The following is a 27289-nucleotide window of genomic DNA, read 5'->3' as shown; positions in this document are numbered from 1 at the left end:
TAACTTTTAAATATCTATATTAATTTATTTGTATTTTATTGAGAAAAAGAAGTATTTGATCTCCTAGTAACCATCAAGAGTTCTTGTTAATACAGACAAGTTAGACTCTCCAAATTACCTTGTCACCTAAATTGAAGACACCTGATATCACTAATGACTTGTATAAAAGCTACCTGGCCACAGAATCAATCAGTTTGTCAGACTCCAAACTCTCCAACATGGGAAAGACTAAAGAGCTTTCTGTGGATTTAAGGGAGAAGATTGTAGACCTGCACAAGACCGGTATGGGCTACAAAACCATTAGCAAGAAGCTGGGCATTAAGGTGACAACTGTTGGTGCAATTGTGCGCAAGTACAAGACTCACAACATGATCATCAATCGACCTAGGTCTGGGGCTCCAAACAAGATCTCACCTTGTGGGGTTTCCAGGATCATGAGAACGGTGAGAAATAGACCTAATACAACACGGGCAGAGTTAGTGGATGATCTTAAAGCAGCTGGGATCACAGTCACCAAGCAAACAGTTGGTAACACTTTACACCGCAATGGTCTAACATCTTGCAGTGCTCGCAAAGTACCCCTGCTTAAGAAAGCACATGTGCAGGCCCGCCTGAACTTTGCCAATGAACATCTGAATGACTTGGAGAGTGACTGGGAGAAGGTGTTATGGTCAGATGAGACCAAAATTGAGCTCTCTGGCATCAATTCAACCCGTCGTGTCTGGAGGGAGAGACATGCTGCTTATGACCCCAAGAACACCATCCCCACTGTCAAGCATGGAGGTGGTAACATTATGCTTTGGGGGTGTTTTTCTGCACAGGGCACAGGGCTACTTCACCGTATCAATGGGAGGATGGACGGAACCATGTACCGTAAAATCCTAAGTGAAAACCTCCTTCCCTCTGCCAGGAAGCTTAAAATGGGTCGTGGATGGGTCTTCCAGCAGGATAATGACCCAAAGCATACAGCCAAGGCAACCAAGGAACGGCCGAAGAAGAAACATATCAAGGTCATGAAGTGGCCCAGCCAGTCTCCGGACCTGAATCCTATAGAAAATCTATGGAGAGAGCTGAAGCTCAGAGTTGCCAAGCGACAGTCACGGAATCTTGATGATTTAGAGATCATTTGCAAAGAAGAGTGGACCAAAATTCCTCCTAATATGTGCAGAAACCTGGTCATCAACTACAAAAAACGTCTGACCTCTGTGCTTGCTAATAAGGGGTTTGCCACAAAGTACTAAGTCCTTTTGGCAAGAGGGTTCAAATACTTATTTTCCTCAATAAAATGCAAATAAATTAATACAAATTCTTTAAAGTCGATTTCTTGATTTTCTTTGTGATATTCTGTCTCAGCATGTTAGACTACACCTACCATTAATATTACAGACTGATCGAGTCTTTCTTAGTGGGTAAATCAACAAAATCAGCAAGGGATCAAATACTTGTTTTCCCCACTGTATGTTTTAAGTCCTGCAGCTCCGTCTCGTTCCCGGCTTCTTTCTCACAAAGTTCAAATAAAAAGTCGATTGCGATTGGTGTGGCGATTTTAATGACCAGTTCAATCGGGATATTGATGATACCACAAGAGACGGTTTGTGCTTTGCTCTCGGTGCAGATCTATACACTGAGACCGCATCCACAAAGTTTAAAGGAGTGTGTTAGTGTGTGTGTGTCTGTGTGTTTCCCTGGAAACCAAGCTGACATTTAATGTGCTGTTCCACATCCTGAGTCTTTCTTTATAAAAGTATTATGTCTGGCAAACTGTGTGTTCTCACAAGCCATTTTTAAATTGCTCTTCTTACTCGGTTCATCACACAGTGGGCCTCGTTTATCAAGCTTTGTTTTCATGGGTCAACTAAATATCAAACTAGATACACAAACTAAAAACTCCCACCAGATTTAAAATACTACACAGAATAACGTTGATATTCTTCATACTTGTGCATTGTTTTTTTGTTGTTGTTGTTGTTTTTTTGCTAACTGTTAATCATCTGTAAATAAACGTGTTCATGGCGTATTTACATTCAGCCACGCCTATAAAACTCCATCAAAGGCAAACTTCACAGAGAACATCAAGATGACGACGAAACAGTGGAAGAGCACCTTGTAAATCTTCTAAATCCAATAACGCAGCTCAGCCACTGCAGCGCTTCAGCTCTTAGACACACACTACAGTAACTCCTCCTCTTTTTTCTTTTGTTTTAATTGAACACCTGGTATTAATTTATATTCTATCCACATTCACTGGATATGAGCAATCGCACGCTCTGATTGGCCGCTCTACTATGAGGATATCAGCTCATATACTGTTAGTAGACAAAAACAAAATGGTGGAGGATGAAATTAAAAACTCTACTCAAAAACGAAACCCTCAGAAATGCAAAAAATAAAGCAACAAAATATGGAATAAAAGTATTTGATGGTAAGAATGTATCTCTTTTTTTCAATAATAATAATTATTATTGCATTTTTCACAAATTGCTACTGTCATTTTGCCGGTTTGTTTACATTCTTCATCTAAAAATTTGTTGAATTTTTTTTTTTATTGAATTTGCAAAAATAAAAATGCTCTGTTTCTCAAAATCCAGTGAATGTGGATAGAATAAAACAGTCATTCCACTCAATCTTGACGTACACGGCTTATAGCCAACCCGGCACTATCAGCTCATGTGCGACTTGATTTCATGGAATAATTGTTAAATAGATGTTTTCTGTAATGCGTAGATCAATAAAATCGCAGCAACTCATCAACAATGATACATTTTGAAGCCAATCGATTGAGATTCCCATTACTGAGTCTCATTATACAAAAATGTATACAAACACAACTGGATTTTCATGAAACCAGAAACTATTTCTTGTATAAAGGCAAATAATTTACAAGTAAATCCATTTCTATATAGTTTTGATGAATGAGGCTAAAAATATTTGAAAAAATAAAGTTTATATATATATATATGTGTGATGTTGAGTAGAAAAATGTATTAAACAGTTTAATGTGATCTTGGTTGTTCTTTTCATTGTAATCCTTCATGTAAGTTTTGTTTTGAAAAAGTAAACTCTGCCTTCCATCAAGCCATTTTCACATTATATTGCATAATGGATCAGTTCTTACGCCCTCAGAGTACCAATCACAGTTCACATCCTCTTGTGTTATTCTCAAAGGCAATGAGTGCAAAAAGAAAGCGTTCACTTGATAACTTTTTTCCTGACAACTGACCAGCCCTTTAATCCCACCGCTCTGCCTCTGAGCACCAATCAATAATGATGTCCACAGATAATCACTGTGTACAAAGTCTGCTTCAAACTGCATCTCAAACTCAAAAATACCCGAGTCGGACCATCTGGACTGGCAACCTTGCTCAATTTAAACCTGTTCCATCCTTGGCATAAACCGTTGTTTTTTTTTCCCTTCAGATACAGGACGTGTGAATCACAGTGTCAAAAGATCAGAGCAGCTTATTTCGAGCAGGTTCTTGAGTAACTTTCCTTCTCAGTGTAATCTCAGGAGAGTGATGAAACGACGGCTTCATTTCCTTCACCCTTTGAGTCTGGTGAGTGCAACCAATCAGAGTCGCTCTCCTCAATTCCATGCTGAAATGATTCCTGAATCCAAATGTCACCGGAGATGTCATGATGGCTGGACTCGTCCAGGAAAATATTGGGCTGCCTTCATTTGCATATTTCCACTTAATAGGCATTAAGGTCGCATAAAGTGGAACGGAAAGTGATTTTTTTTTCTTTTTACTGCTTATCCGTGCTGAGGAAACTTCAAGAAACTTCAAGTTCTGCTTCTTGGTTCTGCTTTGCTTTGTTGCTTTCTCATCAAAGTCGTCAATGCTGTCATGTTTGGATGTGTATGAGGATAACATCGTTGCTCTCTGGTCCATCATGCTTGGTGCACAGGATCCTGTTTTACACAGAAAGAGATCCTGTTAGATAGCAGTATCAAATATGCATTGGGGTTAGCTCTGAGTAATACTCAATATTAAAATATTAAATAGAGCTGTTCTGTCTGAGAATGTAATATATGTAGTTATCATTCAGCTTAATCATGTGTCTAATACAATATTACTTTTGGCAAGGAAGACAGTTCTCATATTCTCATATTTCTGATTTATTATCTGTATAGACAAACACACACACACACACAGCCACACACACTCGGTAGACCGTGGACATGACCCTGTATTCACACTAGCACATTCCAAGACTCTTGTATCACTTGTTGTGGATGTGCGCTGACATATTTTTATTTGTGATCAGACACTCTACAGCCTACAGCTTGATTTCCGTGTTTCCTTGGCTTCATGCTAGCTTCATTTTCAGAGTAGATTAGATTCGATTAGCAAAGCATTAACTGTCCTAGGTATGTACACTCACTACAAGCACAAACAATTCCTCCTACATCCTTCCATGCTTTATTTTCCTGTTTTATTTTTATATTTTTCATCTTGGCCTCTCGGGCGGCACGGTGGTGTAGTGGTTAGCGCTGTCGCCTCACAGCAAGAAGGTCTGGGTTCGAGCCCCGGGGCCGGCGAGGGCCTTTCTGTGTGGAGTTTGCATGTTCTCCCCGTGTCTGCATGGGTTTCCTCCGGGTGCTCCGGTTTCCCCCACAGTCCAAAGACATGCAGGTTAGGTTAACTGGTGGCTCTAAATTGAGCGTAGGTGTGAATGTGAGTGTGAATGGTTGTCTGTGTCTATGTGTCAGCCCTGTGATGACCTGGCGACTTGTCCAGGGTGAACCCCGCCTTTCACCCGTAGTCAGCTGGGATAGGCTCCAGCTTGCCTGCGACCCTGTAGAACAGGATAAAGCGGCTACAGATAATGAGATGAATGAGATGAGATCTTAGCCTCTCATTAATTATTTATAATTAATGAGAGGCTAAGACAAAACCATGGATGTAAGGTTTTTATTTTCCTTTTTTCCATGAGTAAATGGAAACTAATTGCAGGTAGGAACTAAAGTAGGAAACTGAAGAAATGACCTAATGAGCACAGAACTGAGAAAATCCCACTTCAAATATCACACTTGTCACACTGTTGGTGAAATCGTGGCTTCACATCATGCGCATGCATAGAAATTGAAGGATGACCAATTACAGCGCCTTGCAAAAGTATTCATCCCCCTAGGTGTTTGTCCTGTTTTGCCACATTACAAGGTGGAATTAAAATGGATTTTTGGAGGGTTGGCACCATTTGATTTACACAACATGCCGACCACTTTAAAGGTGCACATTATTGTTTTATTGTGACACAAACAATAATTAAGATGAAAAAAACAGAAATCTGGAGTGTGCATAGGTATTCACCCTCTTTCGTATGAAACCCCTAAATAAGAGCTGCTCCAACCAATTCACTTCATAAGTCACATAATTAGTTGATTAAGATCCACCTGTGTGCAAAGTATCACATGATCTGTCACGGGTGGCACGGTGGTGTAGTGGTTAGTGCTGTCACCTCACAGCAAGAAGGTCCGGGTTCGAGCCCCGTGGCCGGCGAGGGCCTTTCTGTGTGGAGTTTGCATGTTCTCCCCATGTCCGTGTGGGTTTCCTCTGGGTGCTCCGGTTTCCCCCACAGTCCAAAGACATGCAGGTTAGGTTAACTGGTGACTCTAAATTGAGCGTAGGTGTGAATGTGAGTGTGAATGGTTGTCTGTGTCTATGTGTCAGCCCTGTGATGACCTGGCGACTTGTCCAGGGTGTACCCCGCCTTTCGCCCGTAGTCAGCTGGGATAGGCTCCAGCTTGCCTGCGACCCTGTAGAACAGGATAAAGCGGCTGCAGATAATGAGATGAGATGAGATGAGATGATCTGTCACATGATGTCTGTATAAATCAACCTGTTCTGGAAGGACCCTGACTCTGCAACACTGCTAAGCAAGCAACATGAAAACCAAGGAGCCTCCAAACAGGTCAGAGACAAAGTTCTGGAGAAGTATAGATCAGGGTTGGGTCATTAAAAAATATCCCAAACTTTGAATATCCCAGGGAGCACCATTAAGTCCATTATAGCAAAATGGAAAGAACATGGCACCACTGCTGTACAAACCTGACAAGAGAAGGCCACTCACCAAAACACACAGACCGGGCAAGGTGGGCATTAATCAGAGATGCAACAAAGACACCAAGATAACACTGAAGGAGCTGCAAAGATCCACAGCAGAGATGGGAGTATTTTAAGCCTTTAAGCCGTACACTCCACAGAGCGGGGCTTTATGGAACAGTGGCAAGAAAAAAAGCCATTGCTTAAGAAAACACATTTGGAGTTTGCCAAACAGCATGTGGCAGACTCCCCAAACACATGGAAGAAGATTCTCTGGTCAGATGAGACTAAAATTGATCTTTTTAGCCATCATGGGAAATGCCATGTGTGGCACAAACCCAACAACCTGAGAACACCATTCCTACAGTGAAGCATGGTGGTGGCAGCATCATGCTGTGGAGATGTTTTTCATCTGCAGGGACAGGAAAGCTGGTCAGGACTGAAGGAAAGATGGATGGCACTAAATACAGGGCAATTCTGGAGGAAAACCTGTTTGAGTCGGCCAGAGGTTTGAGACTGGGACGAAGGTTCACATTTCAGCAGGACAATGAGCCTAAACATGCTGCTAAAGCTACACTGGAGTGGTTTAAAGGGAAACATTTAAATGTCTTGGAATGACCTAATCAAAGCCCAGACCTCAATCCAATTGAGAATCTGTGGCATAACTTGAAGATTTCTGTACACCAATGTAACCCATCTAACTTGAAGGAGTTGGAGCAGTTTTGCCTTGAGGAATGGGCAAAAATCCCAGTGGCTAGATGTGCTAAGCTAATAGAGACATACCCCAAGAGACTTGCAGCTGTAATTGCAGCAATTTTTTTTTATTCATCTTAATTATTGTTTGTCATAATAAAAAACAATTTGCACCTTTAAAGTTGTAGGCATGTTGTGTAAATCAAAAGGTGCTGACCCCCCAAAAATCCATTTTAATTCCAGCTTGTAATGTGACAAAAGAGGACAAACACCAAGGGGGATGAATACTTTTGCAAGACACTATACTTTGTTACCTGCTAGTGTGAACAAAGTGTAAATGTCCTTACCATTAAGACTCAGAATAGCACAGCATCAGGATTAGGACCAGAGTCAGGGTAGCACATGGAGCCGTGCTGAATTTCCTGTTCCAGGAGAGACTGTTCGCAGCTGGGGGGCAAAATGCTCACCGAGTGGTACAGTCCTGCAAACACACACATTAATAAAAACACAAAAATGGTTGAATTTTCACTTTCAATTGGTTATAAGGTGTTGATTAATTCAAAGATTTGTCTACTAGTTTATATTAATGAGCTCTTGTTTCTGTAGTAATAGCTTGTTCACAGGGACTTGTACGGAGGATGTGCCAAATAAACATGTGCAATCGCTAATATGGTGAAGTTTTCTGTAAGGAGAAATGTGTTTATTTAATATTTATGGAAGTGCTAACGCTTTTTAACAGTCTGAGGTAAAGCTATAACTTTAAGTTCTCTGAAATCTTCAAGACTGACAAGTTTACACTTTGTGGTTTCGATATGGTATAAGATGAATAGATACTGCGAGCTGGCCTAGAGGTTAGCGTGTCCGCCTCTCGACTGGGAGATCGTGAGTTCTCCTCATGGTCGGGTCATACCAAAGACCATCATAAAAATGGTACCTACTACCATCTGGTAAGGTACGCTGCAGTACAGATGCAAGTAGGGAGTCAAACTTTTGCAGTTACCAAAGGACCGGCCCCCCACTGTAACCCTAGCTGTATAGGCGAGAGGCTGAGGGCTACAGGAGCAGAAATAGGCGCTGCCCAATGCACCTTAAGGGCCTGGTTAGTACTGGGACGGGAGACTGCCTGGGAAGACCAGGTCCTGGAATGAGAGGAACTTTGACTTTGATAAGATGAATAAAACACTCTAGGATATGCTATTATACAAAAACAATCAACTTCAATATAATAACATGAACTCCCTTGTCAAATGTTTTATTGCTTACATAAAATGGGATTCAATCAAGAAGTTATTTTAACTGTCAGAACATTTCAGAGAACTTTTCAAGTGTGTCTGATTCAACAGATTTCCCCCACCTCTCTTTTCCTGCTTTAGAGCCAGCCTGCCATCATTCACAGCACTCCTCTGTCTTCCTTTGCTCAGGATCTCCCCCTTCAGGCAGACTGTGCTGAGTGATGTTTTGGGGTCATTAGAGTTCGTGGAGACGTAGTGTGAGTCCCACTCGTAGTTCTCATCAACAGAATCTCTCCTGGAGCTGAAGACATAGTTGTAAAAAAGAGATTTTTTGCTGTTGTTTTCATTTTAGCACCCATGCTGAATACCACAAACCCCAATTTCTCAAGTTGATATTATTTATAGGCAACTTTCTTTTGGGGCGGCACGGTGGTGTAGTGGTTAGCACTGTCGCCTCACAGCAAGAAGGTCCTGGGTTCGAGCCCTGTGGCCGGCGAGGGCCTTTCTGTGTGGAGTTTGCATGTTCTCCCCGTGTCCGTGTGGGTTTCCTCCGGGTGCTCCGGTTTCCCCCACAGTCCAAAGACATGCAGGTTAGGTTAACTGGTGACTCTAAATTGACCGTAGGTGTGAGTGTGAGTGTGAATGGTTGTCTGTGTCTATGTGTCAGCCCTGTGATGACCTGGCGACTTGTCCAGGGTGTACCCCGCCTATCGCCCGTAGTCAGCTGGGATAGGCTCCAGCTTGCCTGCGACCCTGTAGAACAGGATAAAGCGGCTACAGATAATGAGATTAGAACTTTCTTTTGAGTTCTTAAGGGTCTGATTAAACTATTACTATTCTGTATGAAATATACTACCTTTGATAATGGTGACCCATACCACTTATCCATCAGCCTTGCAGGGGGAAGCTGGAGCCAATCCCAGCTGAGTTCAGGCAAGAGGTGGGGTACAATCTGGGGAGGTTGCCAATCTATCACCAGGCTAACATAGAGACAAACACCCATTCACCCTCACAGGCAATTTATAGTAGCCGGTTGACCTAATCCACATGTCTTTGGACTGTGGGAGGAAACCAGAGCACCTGCAGGAAACCCACTCAGTTATGAAGAGTTCATGCAAACTTTCCAGAGAAAGGCCCCAGTCAGCCATGAGGTTCAAACCAAGAACCTTCTTGCTTCGAGCTGACAGTGCTAACCACTGCATCACTGTGCTGCCCTGATTTCCATCACTGTAACAAAATTTCACACACACCCTGGTTATGCATCACAGAGCCCTAGAGGTCCTTGAATCCCAGTTTGAACTGAAAACATTTGCATGCACAGGAAAGCTGGTTCCCCAGGATCAGGGTTGGGAACCTGTGGGCTACACCACTGGTAGTTGTTATGCAACAGGAGAGAACCAGCTAGCAAGTGGGACTTGGCTACAGCTGTATTATTAGAAAATTGGATATGATTTAAAAAAAATTCTGGCAATTGTACACCAAAAAATATTGCATGTAGTTTTATGTTAATCAAGTTAATACTCTGAAAGAAAAGGATTATATCCACACTAACACACTCAGGATTCCATCACTTTATTGAAGGACCCCTGACATGCCTTATATTTTTTTTTATTATTTTTTTTTTTTATTTCACACACTTGATTCAAATAGCTGGTTTAATGCTCCAACACCCTCCTTTATATCTGTAGGCTAGAAAAACACTAGCTTAGAGCTTATCAAATAATAATGGACAAAGAAATGGAGATTGAAGCAGATATATCTCACCATTCCTGCAGTGAGCGCTGGCCAGCCTCATCTCTATCGCTCTCTTCAGGGATCTCTAGGGAGCTGTTTAAAGGGGGACTAAAAGATAGAGACTGCCTGCTGCTCGGTTGATCCAGACTTCCTCTGCCACTGCTTTGGCTGGCATAACTCCGGCAACTTCCCTCAGGTTCTGGGGAGTAGCAATGCATTGGAGGCCAGCTTGAATCCTCGAGAGGCATGGAAGGCGGACTATGGTGCTGACAGTCTTGGTCAGCAGTAGAGGCACTATTAGTGGCCTGCTGATGATGGGCGTCTTGAAGCTGAATTTCTGAAGGTTCACATGGTTTAGTTTCTTGACTCTGTGTTGTCCGGTTCTCCTTTCCACTTGGAGAAGGAGACAGGGAGGAATTTGGCCCCATGCTTAGTGAGTCAATCCAGGCATCAGGTGGCAGGAATTGCTCACTGTACATTTTATCATCCAAACTAGGGGCACTTTTGTGATGATTTACATCTTGGGACCCCCCACTAAGACCATTTTGGAAAGCTGGCTTTTGTTGATGTTTTGAAGGAAGGGTTCTGCTTGACCCACTACTCATCTTCTCCAGGTCTCTTTTCAAGCCTCTTTGAATGGTTTTGTACCCTGATTGTCTTTCTGTCTCCATCTGCAGCTGATATAAACTGGGTCTCTGAGAATCCATGGGCCGCGACATTGGCCTTGTTAGGGGAGCCTGAGCCTGTATCTCTGGCTCATCCACACACATCTCCACGTAATCATTCGGAGAGCCAGCCTGCAGTCTGCTTTTCTCTGCTGTTCCTTCTTGCTGTGCATCTCTTAGGTGACTCATTCTTGGGAAAATACGTAGTTGACTGTGACTGTAGGCTCCAGGATTCTTCAGGCTGCTCTCCACACTATAATGAGATCTTTCCGATGTTGGATCTAAATGTTTATTATCAAAATTGACAGGGGCACCTTCAGTCATGGTTCGCCTGCGCCACTGGTCTTTAACACATGATCTTTGGTGCTCCCCTCGCTCTAGACTTTTAGACCTCCTGTGGCTTGACATTAGGCTTAAATGAGAATCCTTCGGGCACTCAAAAGTCCTTTCATGGGGATTCTGTTCTTGCACTAGATTACTGGGAGACATTATATATCCAGCCTCCCAAGGAATACAAGAGGAAGCTCTTACTCTTGGATAAATAGTGTTCCTGGATAGAGACTGCCCTCTGTTGGACAGTTGTGTAACATGCAAGGATCCTATTCCTCTTCTTTTCCAGGCTGTTTCCTCATTATCCTCAATTTCCCTCTTGCACTCCACTCGGAGTGACCCACCTCTCTTGACTTCAAAGTTCCGATCTAGAGTGTACTTGCGCAACTCTCGCTCCAGCTCCTCTCTCTCTTGGGCCAGCCTAAGACAGCGGCTAAGGTTACCTTGTTCTTTTTCATGCTCCATTTGCAGAACAAGAGTGCTGGCTGTAGAACGAGTGCCAGCACGTTTCAGCGTTGGACAGCTGTCCGATGGTGGGTAGAGAACCGAACCACTGGTCTCAGAGGCCAGACTTGATCTATTTGAGATCTCCTGTCCCAGAGACACAGAGTAGCAGCCATAACTGGGCAATGTTTTTGCTCTGCCAGATGGAGAAATGTCCAATCCACAATAGGGCATGTCCACAGAAAGGACAAAAGGAGGATGCCTTCTTTCATTCCTGTAAGAGTTTAAAGATTGGGATTTACGAACTGTGGCATCACCAGGTTGCTTAGATGAACGTGAAAAGCCTTGCCTTGATATTTCATGCTTGGATGGAGCAGAAACTGAAGTGCTAAATTCTTCATAAGGCTCAAGCATGAATCGGCCATCTGGCCCACGGTGAATGAGCTCTACAGTGGAGGCACGATGGAGGTGACTCTCACATACTGAACCCTGGGAAGGGGGTTGAATACGTGGAAGTTGGTGCTGTTTTTGGTCAGGACTATCGTTACGGTTGGATTTGTCCAAGGAGGAGTGGTCTGAGGAGGAGGAGGAGGAAGTGGAGAGTGGGCGAAGGGGGAGGAGCTTCTGTTTTAGTACGCTGTCAGGGCTGTCAGGGGCTGAGCCAGCTCTGAGGGAGATACAGGGTGTAAAGAATTAGTGATTAAAGCAGTAATAACTGAATTAAACAAATAGCAAAGTTATAGTTTATTATTTGTGTAGTCATTTTTGATTTAGTAATATTTTTAGATTACTCAACCTTTACTACCCCATTATGTAGGACTTAGTTCTAACAAGCAAAACAATTTTAAAATTGTCTAATGTAATTCAAATACACACTGATAGATTTGATTTCACATTAATGAACCAATAACGCTAATAAACATCTTCCGTCCATTTACCATGACAGACGGTAAAATGTTGCATCAGTGTATCATTCAAGCAAGAAAATCAAGTCAAGGTGAAAGCTTTGATGAAAATATTTCTCATGTGAGATGAGAGGAAGGGGTTTCCAAGGGGTCATTTGATATTGAAGAGTTTAAATCTTCTACACATTGTTACTGTGATTGGCAGGTCTGTATTTTGTCTCAGTTGCACAGTTTTCTGTCCCAAAATTCATTCACTGTCTATAACTATGAAGTAAATTATAAGAGATGGATAAAATACACTTACTTCTTAGATGGTGGCGAGGAGTGATCTGAAATAAGCAAAGGTGTGAGACAATGGAAATGAATAACATATTGAAATGAAAACTGAGGGAGAATTACTTTAATGTTGTTCTTTTTTTTTTTTGCTAAATAGGAATTGAATGCTGTTGATTGAGCTGGGAAGGATTTTATTAGACATTCATTTTTTTAAACAGTTTCAAAGAAAAGAAAAGCATAGTTTCTTTACCCCGCATCATCTTCCTGTGTCGTTGATTTCTTTTACGGCCAATTAAACACACTGTAACCAAAACTGTCAGAAGAAAAAGGCACAGGACACCCATCCCAATCATGACTCCAGCCCATAGTGGCTGGGGTTCTGCCCCTGGGAGGCGTGAACCTGGAGGAGGCGCATCCACGGCTGCAAAATAAATATATATATATATTTTTTTAATTTCCATCACACTACTGAAAAACAGAGCAATGGATGATTTATGACAAGAATCCAAACAGATTTGGGACTAAATTGAATAAGCAGAGCAGTAGGAAGGAAAGTGGAGCAAGGCTGAGGCACTGACCCAGAGTGGAGACATTGATCGAATGACTGGGGATGCTCAGCTGCTCTCCTCGGCGAGACAGGAGTCTTAGCTCATAGTTGCGGTTCTGCAGAATGTCAGAAAGAGAATGAAGAAAGGCAGGCAATGAATGGAATGACAATTACTGAAATATCACAGAATGAAAATATCACAGTCTGAGAATGGGGTGCTTTGAAATTAGTATTATTATACTCAATGTCATGTAACTGCGACTTTAAAGGTGAAGTTTATAATGTTGAAAGTGTCCCTGATGTATTTTGGAGATATTCATGTTTTAATTTTAAAGGTCATGATTTCCAGGAAAACAATTACATTTTTGATTACTCATCCTGTACTAGTCTTCCATCCATCCATCCATCCATCCATCCATCCATCCATTATCCATAGCCGCTTGTCCTGTGCAGGGTCATGGGCGAGCTGGAGCCTATCCCAGCTGACTACGGGTGAAAGGCGGGGTACACCCTGGACAAGTCGCCAGGTCATTGCAAGGCTGACACATAGAGACAAACAACCATTCACACTCACCCTCACACCTACGGTCAATTTAGAGCCACCAATTAGCCTAATCTGCATGTCTTTGGACTGTGGAGGAAACCGGAGCGCCCAGAGGAAACCCACACGGACACGGGGAGAACATGCAAACTCCGCACGGAAAGGCCCCCATCGACCACTGGGCTTGAACCCAGAACCTTCTTGCTGTGAGGCAGCAGTGCAAACCACTACACCACCATGCCACCTTGCTCTAGAGTAGAAGCTCATTAAAGCTACAGTCACACTACAGCTCATGATGCTTTGCGATATTATCAATGAAAATGAGACGTTTTGGTGGCGATGCATGGCGATATACAGGTGAGCTAAAAGTTGTGGTCACACAGCAGGTGAACACTTGACTGTCATGCTTTCGTACGCTTGAGCCTGGCGCAGCTTGAGCGGTCATGCTTGCTCACAGAGCACGTTGTGCGCACTCTCGGGACCCAGTCGTTATGGGAAACACCTAATGCTGATTTAAGTACAATCAGCACACGCATATAAGGATGCTGTTTTCACAGAGACTTTGCAAAGTATTATCATTATCACATTTGTTTCTAGCTATGTTTACAGCTCTGGTTAAATACTCTGTTTTCTGTTTTGCTTTTGGTTTTGTTTGTGTTTTGTTACTCTGACCTTGCCTCAGGTTTTGTTTTTGTAAATATCATGCCTGCTAATGAACACTCTTCCTGCACTTACATCCATCTACCGTTGCATACCTGATAGAATACTTTGCAAAGTCTCTGTGAAAACAGTGTCCTTATGTATATGCATGTGCTGATTGCACTCAAATCAGCATCAGGTGTTTCCCATAATGACTGGGTCCCCGAATGTAAATCCACTTTTTAAGTCTCGGCGAAGGTTAGGCTATGCCTCGCCACTGTATTGATGAGGATCCCATGAGCATCGGGGGCATGGATTCGAGACAAATATATCTCAAGAGGCTTGATGAAGGTTCCCTGAGCTTCATGAAATATTCCCATACCCATCTGCGAGTATTCACTGCTTAGTTTGCTGATGAAAACATCACCAATTTTCACTGCATGAATTGAAAGTTTTTGCGATGTTTGTTTGTTTTTGGCCACTCATGAGGTGGAGAGACACCAAAACACAACTCGGAGAACATTTGCTGTGCATCACACGATTGATGGTGACGCTACCAATTTTTCATCGCCGAGTATTCACAAACCCATCGTGAGCTGTAGTGTGACCAGGACCTAAGAATAAAGTGTATTTTTAGTTGTGCGTCTTTCCTTCTCCAGTAATCACTTGGTGGATGATGAATGGTTGCAATCTATGTTTGGAAGAAGGTGGAAATTGTGTGTGCAATGTGACTTTACGGAGGTGTTTTACCAACGTGGGGATGTTTAATGCTGGAATGTTGCTACCTCTGACTGAATGAGAATGCAATTCCGTCTTTATACACCGTCTCCATCAGTAGAGTCAGTAATAACATATTATTTACCACTCAGACATATCAGACATGTCCCGGTGTTTCTTCATTCCAAGCACTGCTTTTGATTTGATATTTCAGGTTTGGAAATTAGCTTCACCCCTAACTTTTCCTTTAAAGGCAATTCCTGAGACATGTACGATTTTAACATGGGGGATGGAGTCAGTTGAAGAAAGGATAAGGATTGATATTTTTGCATCTCATCTCATCTCATCTCATCTCACCTTTTGTAAACCCTGAACAAGCATTTCACTCTTATTCACACTGATGTCCCCATCCAACGTCTTCCACTCCCCCTGTTCAAGACGTGACTGGAGGACAAAACCATCGATAGGTAGTTGCTGAGGCGATGGCACCGTCCACCGTAGGTAAACACCCTCAGAGCTCTGGTTGAAGGATAGCAGTGTGGGCGGCTCCAGCTTGGATGATATAGGAAGTGCGTCTGGATAGGAAGCAAAAAAAAAAGTTGTCACAAGTTGTGCAAGTGGCATGGTGGAAATCAGAATGCAAAACAGACAGATGGATCCAGAGAGAGAGAAGGTCTGGAGATGGTTAACAGAGGTAATAAAAGCTGGTTCTGACCCATGGTTCGGGCAGTGGTGATGTCACTGAAAGGGCCGCTGCCCAGCTTGTTGTGAGCCATCACGTTGAACTGGTACTCAGTGGAGGGAAGGAGGTCACTGACCAACATGCTGGTGCTGGAGGACGGACCTGGAGCTGAGTGCCACTTCTGCTGCGCCTCAACTCCACACACACACTTCAACCTGAAAGAGAACAAGGACTCTAATATTTGTACTGACATATCAGAAGTGGACTGAGGGGGGGCGTGTCCAGAGTTGAGTTAATACATTAAGATCTCAGTATTCAGATCTGACATAACTACAGACTAATGGCTTGTAATTCAAGGCCGTGATCCAACACTACTGAGAACCCCGTCTGGACATGCTTGTGCTCAGGAGAACTCTGGCAGCCTTGCAGGCATGAAACAAATACATGCAGGTAGCTTGTTGCAGCCAGCTGCATAATCCAACTCTGAATACGCAGAACTAGCGTTCATATTGAGAGGTTTTGGACTTAATTTGACAACTCAGGTACGATCCTGTGTGACCACATCAGTCAATAACCAGAGCGTCAGCGATGCAGTAACTCACACAGCCATACCATGAGAAACCAGACTCATTTATAATTAGCTCAGTTGTTCTTCATGAGAACATTTGCTCTTCAAAATAGGGGTCGACCGATAATTGGCCTGGCCAATATATCAGGCCGATATTCTGCATTTTTAGGGTTATCGGTATCGGCCATAATTTCCACCGATATGCCGATAACATGCCTTTTTGCAGCCATTTCGTTCCTAACGCGACTGTCACTGCACGTCCTTTCCTGCACTCGCCTCTCTGAGTTCAAGAACACGGTCCCGCCCACCACAACATATGATTTGTTTGGCACAAGAGATATAGCCAATCGACACGTGTAGCTAAACGCTGTGAACTGTTTCAAGGCGGCCGTACGGGCACTCGGGCAGAAGCAGATCCCACTTCAAGGTAAGGACACGCTGCTTTTGCCGCAATAAGTCACAAACACACAAGTTGCAAAAGCACAACATCATTATATGTTTACATTCTTCATCTACTACTCGTTAAAATTGTCCATTTGCATCTGTGTAGCCAGGCAAACTTAGCTTACGGAAGGAAGCACTTGAATTAGCCTACAACCAACTAGTCTCGCTGAAACTACATGTAATGCTTCCTTCACTACAATATAATCCTCCTAAATTGGGAATATCAGGCTTGGGCATTAAAAGCATTAGAATGTAGATGGTTACTTGTTAAGTTGTTACATAATAGGGAGTGATAGCCGACTTTATGTTTGATTTTACTTTTTAAAAAATGCTGCAGGCAGCTCCCTACACTTGATTTGTTATTTAAAAACTACTTGAAGTTGGTAAGTCTTACTTAGTTCTGAGTGTAAAAGAATCCAGAGTGTATTTTCATTTATTTTCCACTGAAAATGGTGAGCTGTAATATAGTAGGGAGTGATTTATTTTTTTATTGGTGAATATTTATTTTATTATTATTTTATTTCTCATTTTATTCTAACTAATGTTTGACTTTATTGTACAAATGCTGCTGGCATCTCCCTGCACAAAATTTCATGTTCAATTTTACAATTAAACATACATTTCATGGATATGAAGGTCTGTGTCAGTGTGTGCTATGTTTAATTTCATGTGAATTATAATGTTTACATTTATCGGTTGCACATATCGGTTATCGGCATCCCAATTCCATAATAATCGGTATCGGCCCTGAAAAAAACATATCGGTCAATCCCTACTTCAAAACAAATCAAAATCCATTGAAAACTCAGGGAGGAGTAGCGATTTTCCTGAAAGTTCGTTAACCGGCCTAATGAGCAACTTGTTAATGAGAAGTCATAAAACCAAGGAGTAACTTTTGTGCAGACTGAAAGCTCAGGGAGGAGGAGGGATTTTTGTGAACTGTGGACAGACGGACGACGGATGCCACGTGATGGCAATAATTCATCACCCTACGGCTGGTGAGCTAAAAAAAGAGGCGGTTCAAGTCGAGACAACACACTGCTACATAAGCCCCGCCCCTTCAATAAAAAGAGCTAATCACTTAAGAAATTAACAGAAAATAATTGGCCTGAGATTCTTTTCCTGATGAATACAGATATCAGTGCTTGAAACTTCATCATGTCAATCCCTTTCTGGTTTATGGGTCTCTCTGAGGCCACACCTGGTCTTGTGTAACTGAAAATAACTGCCCTTAAGCTTCGTCAAGATGGCTGCTGAGTGGATTTTTGCCCATTTATTATGTTCTCATTTGCGTTATAATAGCTATAAATGAACAGCTGTTGCGTCCTTGGCCTTTCCTTTTTTTCTCTCTCTCTCTCTTCAAGTTGTGTGTCCTGAATATGGTGTTTATTGCTTTATTATTATGGAGGCAGCATGAGTGCACGCACAGAGAGAGAGAGAGACAGAGAGAGAGAGAGAGAGAGAGAGAGAGAGAAATGATGAGCTTCTAGACACGAACCAGACAGTGAAGGTTTGTGTGAATCCTCCATCAAATCCAGGCACCCAGGACACATTGGCCTGGTTTACTCCGACTTCAATGGACACGGAGGACACAGCATGAGGACTCGTACCTGACACACACACACACACACACACACACACACAGAAAGAGAGAAAGAGGAGAACAGGAAACAGCATAAAGATACAGAGAAAAGAAGGAAAAATCTCCATTCTGTGTGTGTGTGTGTGTGTGTGTGTGTTGTGGGGTTGATCCTCACCAAACACTGTGATGGTGGTGGTGGCAGTGATGTTGGCGACTCGGTTCATCACACTGCAGTTCCACTTGCCATAATGCTCTTTACTCAGAGACGGAAGGAGCAGAGAGCCTTTCGCTGATACGGAGTACAGAGGGCGAGAGACAGATGGACTGAGCTGGAGCGAGAGAGAGAGAGAGAGAGAGAGAGAGTAATGGAAAAATGAAGAGGATAACATGGAGATTATTAATGAAGAGGATAACATGGAGATTATTATGTGATTAAGTGATGACCTAAAAGCAGGTGGTAAATAAATGAGGAATAAACTCTGTGCCATACAGTTACAGGAAACTAATCAGTGACGGAGTGATGAAGAGCGAGAGTCTCTCCACAACTGAGGATTTAAATAAAATCACATCCTGAAATGTTTTATTGCTCTTATAAAACAGCAAATTACCAACAATTAACATTTTTATGCAGTAAAAAATGGCATAAAAATGCTTTTTATCCATTTCTAGTTACATTTAATGTTATGGCGCATCTATGAAACAAGCTCTTTCTTTCTCTTTTTTTTCTTCCCTTCTTTTTGTCTATTCTTTCTTTTCTTTTTCTTCTCTTCTTTTTTCTCTTCTTTCTTCTCTTCTTTTTGTCTTTTTTGTTTTTTTCTCTTCTTTCTTTCTTTCTTTCTTTCTTTCTTTCTTTCTTTTGTTTTCTCTCCTTCTCTTTCTTTCTTTCTTTCTTTCTTTCTTTCTTTCCCTTTTCTGCCCTCTTTTTTGTCTTTCTTTTTCTCTCTTTTTCTTTCCTGTTCTTCCGTTCTTTTTATATTTTTTCTTTCTTTCTCTCTTCTCTTCCTTTCCTTTTGTTCTTTCTTTCTTTCTTTCTTGCTACCAAGAAAACCCAATGCAGAAACTCCTCTGTCATTAAAATGTTGAACACCAGAGTCACAGCTTCACCTCCTGATAGTTAGAAAGCACTGAAACTGGAGACTCCTTCCCTGAACGTGAGATAAATGTCTCTTTACAGAAACCTCACCGTAACCTTTTAATTCCGTTCACGTGGAGTGTTTGCTGTACGACTCCCTGTGACTGAGCCGTTGCTATGGAAACGATAACCGAGTGCATTAATATAAACCTGTGATGTGCAGCTGCACTACAGTCAGAGCTGCTGCTGTTACAGGAAACTAATCAACACCTTCTGACCAATCAGGATGCAGAATTCAACAGCATGTAAACGGAGCTCAGTGCCCTGGATAAACGTCCTGGTTACCTTAGTCCATGTGACTTTAGGGGGCGGATCCCCGTGTGCCTGGCAGGGGATAATCAGCGAGCTCCCCACCTCGGCCCTGTACTCCTGACTCGGAGCGAGTGCGATAGACGGAGGGTCCTGAAAGAGTTCAGCACATTACAGCACCATGTGATCTCATCTTATTTCCTGTATTAGTTTATTAGTGCAGTTTTCTTTTAAAGTCTCGAGGAGCTGAATTTCAGGATTGTTTTTATAATGAAGTGAAACTGCAGGAATAAATCTGAATAACTTTCATTGTTACAGAAACTTTACGTTTATACTGACTGTATGTGAAGAACACGGACTTGCTTTCTTCCGTTATGAGATTCTGACCTGCAGGACGACGCTGGTGCGTTCTGATTGGCCCATCGTCCCGTAGCTGTTATATGGCGTGCAGGTGTACACGCCCACTGCATCATCATTCGCCGTGGTGATAACGATGGAACCGCCTGCTGTCAGGATCCAGCCTGGGTACTGAACCAAGCGAGAACAGGAACATTATATTTTATTTACTAATACACTGACCATATTTACAGCTCGAAACATTAAACAACAGAATATGGGATGTGATTTGTGTTGTTCGCATCACAGCCTCGTCCTTCCTGTGTTCTATTTCCTGTCTCAGTCCTGGCTCAGCTCTTTATTATTGGTTTTATTATTCCTTCCTTTTCTTTCTGCTTTGTTCCCTTCATTATTAACATGTATTTAAATCTTTTTTGTCTCTCAAAGTTTAATGTCTATATTTAATGTATGCATGAAATATAAAAAATAATAAGAATAATTCTTCATTAAAAATGCATCCTGTTTTCTGAAGCATCATTTTGGTTCTTTGATGAATTTTGTTGACTGTTTATGGAATAAACCACAGTGGGCTGTTCATCTCATTATCTCTAGCCGCTTTATCCTTCTACAGGGTCGCAGGCAAGCTGGAGCCTATCCCAGCTGACTACGGGTGAAAGGTGGGGTACACCCTGGACAAGTCGCCAGGTCATCACAGGGCTGACACATAGACACAGACAACCATTCACACTCACATTCACACCTACGCTCAATTTAGAGTCACCAGTTAACCTAACCTGCATGTCTTTGGACTGTGGGGGAAACCGGAGCACCCGGAGGAAACCCACGCGGACACGGGGAGGACATGCAAACTCCGCATAGAAAGGCCCTCGCCGGCCACGGGGCTCGAACCCGGACCTTCTTGCTGTGAGGCGACAGCGCTAACCACTACACCACCGTGCCGCCCCTCCGCCCATAAATGTGACATAAATATTTTTCTTTGTTAAATATCTTTACTTTTAGACTTGGATGACGTGCAGTGTCCACCGTACAAGTCGTTCCTAGTCGTTATAGAAATGATTTTATGTTTAGCTGCTCTGTATTTTCTAGCTGGTGAAGAAAAAAATCTCAGAATCTGAAAAACTCTCACAGCGTTGAGATCCAGCGCTTTTCCGTTTTTGGTCCAGTCCACTCGGAGCAGCGGGGGTTCAGATACCAGCGGGCAGGAGATCACGCCTCTCATTCCTGTAGGGAGGAAGATCTGCTCGGGCATCTGGGTCACCTGGGCAGGGTCTGTTACAGGGAGAGGGGTTAACACTCACTCAACAACATTGTTAACCAAAAGATTATCACATTAGGAATACAATTTAAAGGTTCTGACTGCAAAGTTGAATTCTGGGTAAAATGTTCTGTTTCTGTTGCTGTTGGAGTTTCAAGACGTTTCACTGCTATACACACACACACACACACACACACACACACACACCGTGTATCCTGTGTGTCAATGTTTTGCTGAGATAAAAAGCGTCCCACATTTTACGATTCCGGAGATTGCTGAAGCAAGCAAGCAACAATATCATGTGACCACTATGGGGCGTGTTTGAGCTACTTTTAACCAAAACAGGTCGGTGTGGGCAAACATGGCGGACTCGGCTCTCCCACCAGTGGAAAAGAAAAGGAAAGCCTGCCTAGTGAGTGCAACTGCAAGATCGAGCGAGGTTAGATGACGTGTCATTTTTCTGGACAGATAACTAAATCATTCTAGCTAGCACTTAGCTATCTTAGCCTTAGAATGCATGGGCTCGACTCCACAGTAGTGAATATGGAGTTACACACCAAATGTTTTTATCTTACAGAGAAAGAAATGATACACAAAAGCAGTAACAGAGAAAAGATATAAATATTTGTCTTTTGTTTCACGGATCTATTCGTGAACATCAACCACAAATTACATCCCTGCGACTCAAAAATTCTCCGAGGTTGATGCAGAGTCACGATGTTTTCCGCACATTGCCATCTTGGTATGACACAGTTCCATAGTTATGATAATTACTTAAAGCTCCTCCCTCATGTTCGGCTGTTTCCTGTTTCCGTAGCGGGAGGAAAACGGTCCCAAAATAGAGAAAAGTGACCCTCAAGGTATCAGAATGATCACATCTTGTTCGTCAACATGATATTGTTCTTGTGAGACAGGAAAACGCCATGCACAATGAAAAAAAAAAATTTCAGAAGACTTTGCAGTCAGTAACTTTGAACCATAAACTAAAGGACAAAGAAAATGAATTTAGACAGAAACAATTTGTGGTTAAAGATATGGCCCAGATAAGGGTCCATTAGAACAAAGCCATTTCTGGATGTAGAACTGCTGATAATTGGTTCTTCAAAAATATTCTGGTGCCAAAAATAACCATTTTTCGTCATAAACATTTATTTATAAGATATCTAACGCAGACCAAAATATAACCAGACTCCCTCAGTACGTAAAAGCAGTAGCTATATTTATTTTAATTGATTTTAAAATAAATGCAAACATTTGAAATAGGAACTTTTTTATTATTTTACCTAAATATAAAAACTGTGATATAAATAATTTATTTGGTTAAAACCATAATTATATGTCCTTCACAGTAAAACATATATATGAAATGGAAAGCAAAATATTGACAATATACGCAATACATTTATACTTACGTCGCACTGTAAGCGTGGCTGAAGCAGTGGGCGGAGTCAGGAGTCCATTCATGGGCATGCACGTGTATTTCCCAGAATCCCCTGGGATTAAACTGGATATGAGTAGAGTGCCGTCGACCAGCACCTTCACACGAGACTTCAGAGATCTAACAAAACACACAATACAAAAAAAAAAAATCAGGATGAAACATGGCACTTAAATGCCTCGCTCATGCAGAAGCCGGTGTTTTAGCGTAAATCTGGAGACCCACTCTATATGATAGACGTTCTCTCCATCTCTCATCCACACGTAGGTCATGTTGGGAGGATCTGCCTCAGCCTGGCAGCGCAGCAAGGCATCGTGGGACATGTTGAGGACGGTGTCCGTTGGGGGAATCAGGATAACAGGAGGACCTGTAATGAGGAGATGGGGAAAGGAAATTTTAAGAACCACTGTGATTTGCAGACAGTTCTTAATACTACCACTAGATGGCAGTACCTGCTTATACAAGCTCATTGCCATTCAGATTACATCACTGTGTGTGTATCAGGAATATATATCTTCAACACAGTGGCTCATAAACCAGTTGTGTTGATTGTGTTACAGGGGAAAAAAATACGATCTGGGAACAGTTACAATCTCTTCTCAGGGGAAAGGAGTTCATAATTTCGTGAGAAATTACCAGATGACATCACTGATAATGTCAAGGACATTAAGCATTGATGATGTCACAGACATTAAGACCATCACAGTATGGGCCAACCAGAAACCATGGCTGACGGGGGAAGTCTATCGGTTACTGAAAGTCCGGAACGCTGCGTTCAGAGCAGGTGATGAGGCTGCTCTGAGATCAGCAAGAGCCAACTTGTCCCGTGGCATCAGACTAGCAAAGAGGCAGTAGGGGAGAGCGGGGTAAGATGAGCCACTTTTTACATTTTTCATCATAACTACATCTCATCTCATCTCATCATCTCTACCCGCTTTATCCTTCTACAGGGTCGCAGGCAAGCTGGAGCCTATCCCAGCTGACTACGGGTGAAAGGCGGGGTACACCCTGGACAAGTCGCCAGGTCATCACAGGGCTGACACATAGACACAGACAACCATTCACACTCACATTCACACCTACGCTCAATTTAGAGTCACCAGTTAACCTAACCTGCATGTCTTTGGACTGTGGGGGAAACCGGAGCACCCGGAGGAAACCCACGCGGACACGGGGAGAACATGCAAACTCCACACAGAAAGGCCCTCGCCGGCCACGGGGCTCGAACCCGGACCTTCTTGCTGTGAGGCGACAGCGCTAACCACTACACCACCGTGCCGCCCCTCATAACTACATGTTAAAGCCATTTTTGCTTCCAGTCTACACACCATACCAAATTTCAAAGTGTACTGTTACTATCTGAGCAAAAAATAATTGATAAGCTCTCATGGTTAGAGTGATATTACCTCTTGAAAAAAAAAATGTCAAGTGGCTCAACTTACCCCATGCACGGGGTAAGATGAGCCACTGTGTGGGGTAAATTGAGCCAACACAAAACATGTTAGGTTAACAAAGTAAACAACTTTTATTATTAGAAATGCAATCAATGAATCAAGTCAAGTCAATCAAGTGGGGGATAGGGCCGTTGCATAGAGAAGGGGAGATGAAGAGAGAGGTGATAGAACGAGATGGGATAGGGAGGGATAGATAGATGGATAGAGAGAGAGATATGCGTAGATAGACAGATAGAAAGAGGGATGGTTAGCGAGGGAATGAGAGATATACTATATTATAGAAATGACTAAAACAGTAGAACAGTGCCAAAAAATCTTATTTCTTTCAGTAGGTTAAAACATTGCTAAAACATGCAGCAATCATTCCATCAATCATTCATTTCATCATTATTCAATGTTCCAAGCGTTCAAATTGCAAGGGAACACCATTTGCCTCTCCCGCCGTGCTGTCCCCCCAACAGTAAAGGGGTGGGGCAATTTTTTCACAATATCCTGTCTTGACAGGACAGCCTCATCTTTCTCTTTGAAGACAAAGGTTGGCTTTCTTGCAGAGCCATGGCATGACCGGCTTCTTTTGAGAAATCTTGCCTCTATTTCGAAGACATCCAATTTGATTATCTGGCCAATGAAGAAATGCACTTTCACCAACTTGGTATAACCTGTCTCTACCTCTCCATTCTTTATCTTTTCAATGAACCTAGTCAGAGTCATCCTGTCCAAATGCATATCCCTTGCCACAGCCCGAATAGGCCTGCCTTTCCTGACTTCCTCTGCGGCTCTCTCCAAAACTGCACGGGACTGTGCGGCCCTGTCTGTTTTTCTTTTGTATGAGCGTGGCATCATGCACACCTGTAATAACAGAGGGCATTATTTTATTTATTAAAAACCTTTTAAACATATTATTTACATTAACATGTTATTTATTTGTTTGTTTATTTGGTGTTGTTGTCATATATCTCATCTCATTATCTCTAGCCGCTTTATCCTTCTACAGGGTCGCAGGCAAGCTGGAGCCTATCCCAGCTGACTACGGGCGAAAGGTGGGGTACACCCTGGACAAGTCGCCAGGTTGTTGTCATATATGACCAGTAAATGTGAAAACTTAAGTGTCATCCATATTGGGTAAGCTCAGCCACCAATGGGGTAAGTTGAGCCAGTGGCTCAACTTGCCCCACATCTAATGGCTCATCTTACCCCGTGGCCACCATTTTGTAGAAACATGCTAATAAAGGGGATTAGGCTAATCAAAATTATTTTTATTAGCATTCATATCATAGCTTAGAAAGCCACTAACTTAACCCTAATGTGTCTAAATATTATTCTACTTTTGTCTTCTCTAAATCATCTTCACTGTGGACAAACATGGAATTGACTTAGAAAGCACAAAAACACATTTTTATAAATATCTCCCTCACCAAGTTTGACATGTGGTGCTCCTCTCCACAAGTGTAAGTAAATGCTCCCGCCCCCCTTTGAATGTGGTCACATGGTCACATTTGTTTACTGTTTCTTAGAAACAGGGGGTGGCTCATCTTACCCCCTGGCTCATCTTACCCCGCTCTCCCCTACAGCAGCAGGATAACCCATCACTTCACTGACAGCAGAGACACAAGGAGCCTGTGGCAGGGGATACAGACCATCACAGACTATAAACCTCAACCACAGACCTGTGACAAGGACATCACTCTGCTGAACAGTCTAAACAACCTCTTTGGATGGTTTGAAGCCGACAACAGCATGCCTGCACAGAAGACACCACCCCTTCAGGATGACTAGGTGCTGTCCCTGTCTCCAACCAGTGTGAGGAGATCCCTCTTCAGGATCAACACCCGCAAAGCTGTAGGACCTGACAACATTCCAGGTCGTGTGCCAAAGGACTGTGCAGAGGAGCTCACAGATGTCCTCACAGACATCTTCAACACCTCCCTGAGCCAAGCTGTTGTCCCCATCTGCTTCAAGAGCACCACCATCATCCCTGTTCCAAAGAAGGCCTCTCCATCCTGCTTCAATGACTACCGCCCTGTGGCACTGACCCCCATCATTATGAAGTGCTTCGAGCGGTTTGCCATGCAGCACATCAAATCCATCCTCCCTCCCTCCATGGACCCGTACCAATTTGCATATCGGGCCAATCGGTCCACTGATGATGCAATCTCCACCGATCTCCACTCAGCTCTCACTCACCTGGACACTAAGGACTCTTACATGCGGATGCTGTTCTTAGACTTTAGTTCAGCATTTAACACAATCATCCCCCAGCAGCTGATACAGAAATTGGACTGTCTAGGACTTAACACCTCCCTCTGCAACTGGTTGCTGGACTTCCTGACCAGAAGACCACAGGCAGTCCAGGTTGGCAGCAACACATCCAGCACCATCATACTGGACACAGGGACCCCCCAAGGATGTATGCTCAGCCCCCTTCTCTTCACCCTGCTGACCCACGACTGCACACCAACACACAACAGCAACCTCTTCATCAAGTTTGCGGATGATACGACTGTGGTGGGACTCATTAACAACAATGATGAGTCATACTACAGGGACGAGGTGAGCCAACTGGCTGCGTGGTGCAGAGACAACAATCTCTCTCCTAATGTGGAGAAGACGAAGGAGATGGTTGTTGACTTCCGGACAGCCTCCACCCAGCATCCTCCACTGACCATCAACGGTGCCGCTGTGGAGAGAGTGAGCAGCACCGAGTTCCTGGGTGTGTACCTCACTGAGGATCTCTCCTGGAGCAGCAACACTGCATTGCTGGCCAGGAAAGCTCAGCAGCGCCTCTACTTCCTCCGCAGACTGAAAAGAGCTAGAGCGCCAGTCCCTATCATGCACACCTTCTACCGCGGAACCACCGAGAGCATCCTGACCAGCTGCATCACTGTGTGGTACGGCGGCTGTACTACATCCTGCCAGAAGACCCTGCAGCGCATAGTGAGAGCAGCTGAGAAGATCATCGGTGTCCCCCTACCCTCCCTTCAGGATATTTACAACACACGCCTGGCCCGCAGAGCACTCAGCATTGCAGGCGACTCCACCCATCCCAACCACCAGTTCTTCAGCCTCCTGCTTTCTGGGAGGAGAATGAAAAAAAAAGCCTCCAGGCGAGAACCAGCAGACTGAGAGACAGCTTCATCCACCAAGCCGTCAGGATGCTGAACTCCCTCCCAGGCCAGTACCCCCTTCCCTTAATACACAAACCAAATGTCACCAGCCACTTTAACGAACTGTAACGAAATTCAATTGCACTATGTAAAACTGTTTACAATACTGTTTACACGTTATATTTTTTTACTTAATTGCACTATATAAAAACTGTTTACAACACTGTTTACACTTTATACATCTTTTATTTTTGATA

The 27289-nt window shown here is 43.1% G+C and overlaps 1 protein-coding gene across 1 annotated transcript in view; it reads right to left on the bottom strand.

The window, feature by feature from the left end:
• Window positions 1-2980: 2980 nt before the first annotated feature.
• The window catches only part of igsf9a (immunoglobulin superfamily, member 9a), a 75742-nt gene continuing 51433 nt past the window's right edge, over window positions 2981-27289 (bottom strand). Inside the window, exons 7-22 of the mRNA XM_060908749.1 lie at window positions 22700-22841; window positions 22449-22594; window positions 20908-21050; window positions 19812-19952; window positions 19461-19577; window positions 18219-18372; window positions 17960-18071; window positions 15483-15664; window positions 15125-15342; window positions 12902-12986; window positions 12574-12744; window positions 12352-12376; window positions 9734-11809; window positions 8092-8270; window positions 7085-7218; window positions 2981-3910 (exon numbers count right to left, since the gene is read on the bottom strand). Coding sequence (XP_060764732.1) covers window positions 7094-7218; window positions 8092-8270; window positions 9734-11809; window positions 12352-12376; window positions 12574-12744; window positions 12902-12986; window positions 15125-15342; window positions 15483-15664; window positions 17960-18071; window positions 18219-18372; window positions 19461-19577; window positions 19812-19952; window positions 20908-21050; window positions 22449-22594; window positions 22700-22841 — 4016 coding nt within the window. The 3' untranslated portion in view covers window positions 2981-3910; window positions 7085-7093. The remainder of the gene's footprint in view (window positions 3911-7084; window positions 7219-8091; window positions 8271-9733; window positions 11810-12351; window positions 12377-12573; window positions 12745-12901; window positions 12987-15124; window positions 15343-15482; window positions 15665-17959; window positions 18072-18218; window positions 18373-19460; window positions 19578-19811; window positions 19953-20907; window positions 21051-22448; window positions 22595-22699; window positions 22842-27289) is intronic.

Source organism: Neoarius graeffei, chromosome 25 (genome assembly GCF_027579695.1).
Source record: "Neoarius graeffei isolate fNeoGra1 chromosome 25, fNeoGra1.pri, whole genome shotgun sequence".
NCBI lineage: Eukaryota > Metazoa > Chordata > Actinopteri > Siluriformes > Ariidae > Neoarius > Neoarius graeffei.
Note: the sequence above shows the minus strand (reverse complement) of the source record. Positions and strands in the feature narration are given on the sequence as shown.